Here is a 6,202-nt window from a genome sequence, read left to right as displayed (position 1 = left end):
AAGTCTAAGGGTTGTAACAGGGCTAAGGGTATTGGCTAACAAAGAAGGGTAAGGAAAAATAAACGTTCTTAAAGCAATAGTAAGCAAAGCAATGAAATCAACTTGGCATTCACTCTTGAATGCAGCAAATAATTTGAAACACTAAGGGGATTTCGTACACTTAGGGTCATATTCAAACTTTTTAGACCCTTTCTTCAACAACCAATACTTGTGAGTTCATTCTCACTTATTCCACAATTTTTTCTTTCTTTTTCTTCTTTTTCACGTTTTGTTCTTTTTTTTTTCTTTTATCTTTTTTTTTCTTTTCAAACCTGTGCATATATCCTTCCCCCACACTTGATTTCTGCAATATGTTTGATCAAAAGGAATTCTCTCTAAGTCATGCTCTACTATACTTTAAGAACAAGGGTATGGATAGTCCTATTCTAGGCTAGGTAAGGATAATGTGGGCTAACAAAGAAAATAGGCTAACAAAGGCTCAAAGGGGTTAAACCTACAATAAGAATGCAAAGGGATACGACTTTTTTTTGCTCTGGTTTTATCTACTAACAACTTCATCTTGTTATATGTTATGCACTCAATTTTAAGCTTTGAATGAAATAGGAATGAGTTCTAGTATTTGGAACTAAAGTGATAAAACGCATTCTAAGTAGCAACCAAGCAAAGAAATAATGAGATCATGCAACGACTTTAGAAAACAAAAATTCACAGATTAATAACTCTCCAAACAAAGGTATAGGCTCAAGTTTCTCAGGGTTGTAGCGTTAGTTTGAGTTCCTTCCTTCAAGCATGTTACAAAAACTGATTTTTTTCTTTTGTGATTACATGTGAATTTGTAAACGTTAACTACAACCAAGCATAAACCAAAGAGCATATCAAACTTCCACCCATGTTTGTAACTTTCTTTAACAGTCATGGAATTAAAAACCAAATCCTCATCATTGTGTTGAAAGGTACCCTAAGACACACACAAACAAAACAAAACAACTCTAAAAACGACTATTTTTGGGTTTTTCAAAACTTTTTCGATTTTTTCTTTCTTTTTCTGTTATATGACATAAAAACACTTCAAAACACAATAAAAACACTTAAAAACAGTGAGTAACAATTTTTAGAAGTGATAGGTGGTAAAAACCAAAAAATATGGCATAAAAAACATGAAAAACAATCTGTTTACCCTCCCACACTTAAACCAAACATTGTCCTCAATGTTTCAAACATAGACTCACACATAAACAAACAAACGGCATAACTAACAAACACGACAATCATTGCAAAGTAAAAGCAAGAAAGAGTAGGGTTTAAGAACGCAAATCTGGTTATGGGGCTAGAATTCCTTTATTTCCTCGTTTGAACACATGGGTTGCCTCCCAAGAAGCGCTTGCTTTAATATCTTCCAGCCGAACGATACCTCCATTTAAGCTCCATTGTAGTCCACGGCATGGAGGGGTACATCCTCCCCGATATGTTCCTCAAAATTTCTATACAGTGGATCTATGAACGGCAGGGGATAGTGATCTTTCCTCATTGTGGCGTTCAACTTCCTAAAGTCAATGTAAAGTGTCCCACCACCTTAAATTCGATTGGGTACCTGCAGCAAAGATGCTAACAACCTATTAATGGAAATGGGAATAGGAATAGGTGGCTCACCGATGTACTGTAATGAAGGTTCAAAAGTGGCAACACTATCAACAAATGCATGAGAGGTGCTCTCGGCCAGATTGGGTGTTTTGAGGATAGTGGGGTGTTTCTTGTGCTCCACTCCACTTCCCTCTTCGATGGTGGTGCTAGATTCCTCCTTCTTGATTGGTGAAGAACGTTCTTGCCCTATATTTTTAACTACATCAATGGCAAAACAAGAACAAGCATCATTAGGCTTCTCCACAAAGTCAGAAACATTAAAATTAATCATGTCACCACCAAACGCCATAGTGACTGCTCATTTGGCCACATAAATCTTGGTTTGAGCTGTTTTCATGAAAGGTCGTCCAAGTAAAAGTGGCAATGATGGAGAGTGGGCTGAATCCTCCATTTCAAGCACGTAAAAATCTGTAGGAAAAATCAAATGGTCTACCTGCACCAAAACATCCTCCAAAACTCTTTTTGGATATGCATTAGAATGATCGGCTAATTGGATAATAACTCCATCATTTTTAAGCTCTCCTAGATTCATAGATGCATAAATAAAATATGGCATGACATTAATGGAAGCACCTAAATCTAGCATGGCATGTTCAAACCTTGTATTACCAATTACGCAAGGGATAGTAAAACTACCTGGATCTTTGCATTTAGGTGGCAGCTTTCTTTTCAACATTGCAGAGACATTCTCACTTACATGTACCACCTCTTTCTCCCGAATCCGTTTCCTTGTTGTACAAAGCTTCTTAAAAAACTTGGCATACTTCAAGATTTTCTTTATAGCATCAAGGAGCGAGATATTGACATGCACCTTCCTAAACATCTCCAGAATGTCTTTTTCCTTCTCTTTGTTCTTGGCTTGCATAAATCTGCTAGGAAAAGGCACATTCGGAGGAATAACGTTAGAAACAATTGAATTTGGAACCACCTTACCTGAGTTGGACGACTTAAGTTGCTTAAGTGGCTGCGGCAAGGGTTATGCTACCCTTGTCGTGGGCTTGTCTTTCTCCTCCTCTTCAATCAGCAACCTTTCATCTTCCCTTTGACTTGATTTGGATGGTTGTGGGTTAGTTCCAACTTCCGTTCCACTTCTTAACGTGATGGCCTTGGCAGTTTCAAATCCTCTCATTGGATTTGCAACAGTTGAACTAGGCAATTTGCCTTGTTCTCTAAATTGCCCAAGGAACTCTGAAATATGCCCTATTTGCTTCTCCAATTCATCCACCTTTTTGGCGTGAGTTTGCATTGCTTGAGTTTGATTTTGAACTCCCTGCGCCAAAGTGGTTAATATTTGAACAATTTGATCATTATCCATGGACGAACCTGTTTTTGGTTGGGCAGATTGTGATTGAGGTTAAGTTGGTGCATATGGCCTTGCAAACATCCCAAGGGGTGTTTGTCGAAATCCCTCTTGTTGTTGAGGTTGTTAAGACTCCTTCCACCTTATATTTGGATGATCTCTCCAGCCCGGATTGTAAATGTCGGCGTATGGATCATATTTGGGCTGATTTTGGCCTTGATAACCTATGGCGTTGGCACTTTCCCATCCTCAATTTTCTATCAATAGAGGACATTGATCATTGAGGTGCCCTTGCATAGAGCACACGCCACACACTTGGTGTAATTCTTTGCACTTTGCATCCATCGACAACCTATGACACAAGAAGAGTGAGATTAGCCAATTGAGATTGAATTTCAGATATTGCACTTACCTCATTCACATGTTGTTGCCATGGGGGCTCCCTTTGTTCAACTCCTTCATATTGTTGTGCATTCAAGGCGCGGTTGGCAATTAAAGTTTTGGCAGCAACCGGTGTTTTGTCAACCAACGCACCACCCACTGAAGCATCAAGCATTTGTCTCTCAATTGGAAGAAGTCCTTCGTAGAAATATTGAATCAAAAGTTCTTCCTTCATTTAATGTTGTGGGCAGGATGCAACTAATGTTTTAAAACGCTTATAATACGCTGGAAATAACTCTCCTTGGTTTTGTTGAATGCCACTAATCCTCTTCCTCAAAAGAATGACTCTTGAAGTTGGGAAGAATTTCTCTAAGAATGCTCTTTTCATGCTTTCCCAAGAAGTGACGGTTCCAAGTGCCAATTCGTACAACCAATCCTTAGCCTTTTCCAAAAAAGAGAATGGAAAATCTTTCATCTTTAAAATGCTCCCATCGATGTTAATTGGTGTCATTCTTGAACAAACAACTTCGAATTCCTTCAAGTACTTGTTTGGATCTTCCATGGACAGCCCATGGTATTTGGGAATATGATGCAGCAATCTTGACTTCAATTCGAACTCATCGGTCTTTCCTTGGGCAGCCACAGGGTATTGAATGCAAAGGGGCACGACGTTGTCTAACCCTGAGGCTGAAAGTTCTTTGATTGTACGATTATCCGTTGCCATGAATTGTTCTTCTTCTTCTTCTTCTTCAAATTCAGAATCTGAACTAGGGGGACTTGGTTTAGGTTGCTTCCTCTTTCTTCTAAAAGTTTGTTCAAAATCGTTGTCAAATTCCAAGATGTTTGAACGAATAGGTTGAGAACTACGAGTCATAAACTAGTACTTGAAACAAGGAACACAAACAACTCAGGAACCAAGTAGAATGCACGGCAAAGACAAACATAAACACAAACACACACACACACACGGGCACACAAATCTGACCACACGGACACACTTTGACACGACTCAAACAAAAGGGATTAGCAAGTTTGCTAATCCCCGGCAACGGCGCCAAAATTTGGTGTGAAATATTCTAACACTCAAATTAAACCCTATTGTTGACAATTGTAGTAAAGATGCAAGTAGGGATCGTTCTAGACCAGAGATTAAATAGGGATGCAAATCTACTAAAAACTGACTTAAGAACACAAAACTAGACTCTAAGACTCTTAACTAGACTTATATGACTCAAAACAAACTAAACTAACTCAAAACAACACAAAACAATCAAAAAGACTCAAAACTGACTTTAAGAGTTATTTGGACGAATTTAAGACTTACTTGACTCAAAAAAATAAATTGGACAGATTCAAACACTTTTCTAACTAATCTAACACACTTAATTAAAGGGGGGATTGACTTGGACGAAATTAACTAAAACAAATAACTTGCATAAACAAAGCAAGGTAAAAACAAATTTAGGTGAATTCAAGGGTGAAAAGCTAGCTAGAGGATTCTTCTCCACACATGAAACATATACAACATAAATTGATTTCCAGTATTGTTTCTTTAAACCATGAACGACAATGCCCCAAATTAATCGTGAAAAGCACAAATTAACTTTCAGATTTTCCTAAGTTCATTGAATTGGATGGAATACGTATCGGCAACCAAATTATTTTTCTCAAGTTCCCTATATGAACAGCATGATAGAGATACAATCAAAGGTCATTAAGTTCTATGAAAATCATAAGCATTGACATAACATTCGTAACTATGAACTGCATGATACTCCTGCCATTGATTTACCTAACACGATTGTGACTAGCAACCTCCACTACTTGTAAATATAAGTTCATAACGACTAGGTGAAACTCCCTTATACTTTAGCATCAGATTCATGCATGAAAATGAAGTGTGCACCCCTAATCAACATACATAAATAAGTCTTCAATCAATCAAATAAGTAAACCACATTCATGTTTTACGAAACAAAAATTGAAGGTAATCAATTCATATCAAACATATGTCCATGGCTTCGAATTCACCTCTAACTAATAAGAAAATTAGTTACACATGTTCATAACAATTGAAAAGCAATCTGAAATAAACATGGAAACAAAACAAGGGAAGAAAGAACTCTAGAAAATCCAAATGATGCAGGTAGGCTTGTAGCACACTCCTCATTCTCCAATGGAAGCCAAGGCAAGGTCTTGTCATCTCTCCTTTGAGGCAAAATATGGATTTTTGAATGGGTGGTGGTGTAGAACAAATTATGGTGAGTTGGGTGGTGTTTTTGCTGCTGAAAGGGGTGTAGAATTATATGGAGGGTGGTGGTGCAAAATTATGGCTGAAAACACATATTTATAGCCTAGGGTTTTGACAAATTCTGATGGGAAAAGGCTTAGGATTTTCGACAAAGGCTTGGGCCTCAATCCAATGGGGAAAAGATTAGGGTTTATGCAGATTTTAGGGTTTCTAGAAGGGTTTGGGGCACCACTTTTGTAAGGAATTCTAGAAACAATGTTATGTGGCTGATTTCTAGAAGAACAAGGTCTAAAAACATGCAGCACCAATGTAGGAACAGATAAGGCCTTCTAGAAAGGTTTCTAAGTGATTTAAATTAGAAATTAACTCCCCATTGCAGCAAGAATTAAGTTAGGAAAATATTAGGATAGGATAAGATAAGATAAGGTTAGTTACAGTTTGGATAAGATAAGGCAGTTTGGATAAGGTTTGGATAATGTTCCTTCTTTCTTGCCGATTCCTTATCTTCCAAGTCTTGAAATAATTTCTCCAGATTTGTAGCACATTCCTAGCCTCATTTAAGCACCAAAATCGTCCATCCAACTTGCTCCATATGCATGCAATCTATTTCAGCCCAAAACTGCACCAAA

At 37.7% G+C, this 6,202-nt stretch overlaps 1 protein-coding gene across 1 annotated transcript; it reads right to left on the bottom strand.

The window, feature by feature from the left end:
- Positions 1-1,939: 1,939 nt before the first annotated feature.
- LOC139191220 (uncharacterized) lies at positions 1,940-4,196 on the bottom strand. Its single transcript, XM_070811792.1, has 5 exons — positions 3,669-4,196; positions 3,354-3,551; positions 2,670-2,911; positions 2,278-2,510; positions 1,940-2,163 (listed from the first exon to the last, which is right to left on the bottom strand). The coding sequence occupies exons 1-5, from the start codon at positions 4,194-4,196 to the stop codon at positions 1,940-1,942; spliced, it is 1,425 nt and encodes a 474-aa protein (XP_070667893.1).
- Between the last annotated feature and the right edge of the window lie 2,006 nt (positions 4,197-6,202).

This window comes from Malus domestica, chromosome 14 (assembly GCF_042453785.1).
Source record: "Malus domestica chromosome 14, GDT2T_hap1".
Classification (NCBI taxonomy): Eukaryota; Viridiplantae; Streptophyta; class Magnoliopsida; order Rosales; family Rosaceae; genus Malus; species Malus domestica.
Note: the sequence above shows the minus strand (reverse complement) of the source record. Positions and strands in the feature narration are given on the sequence as shown.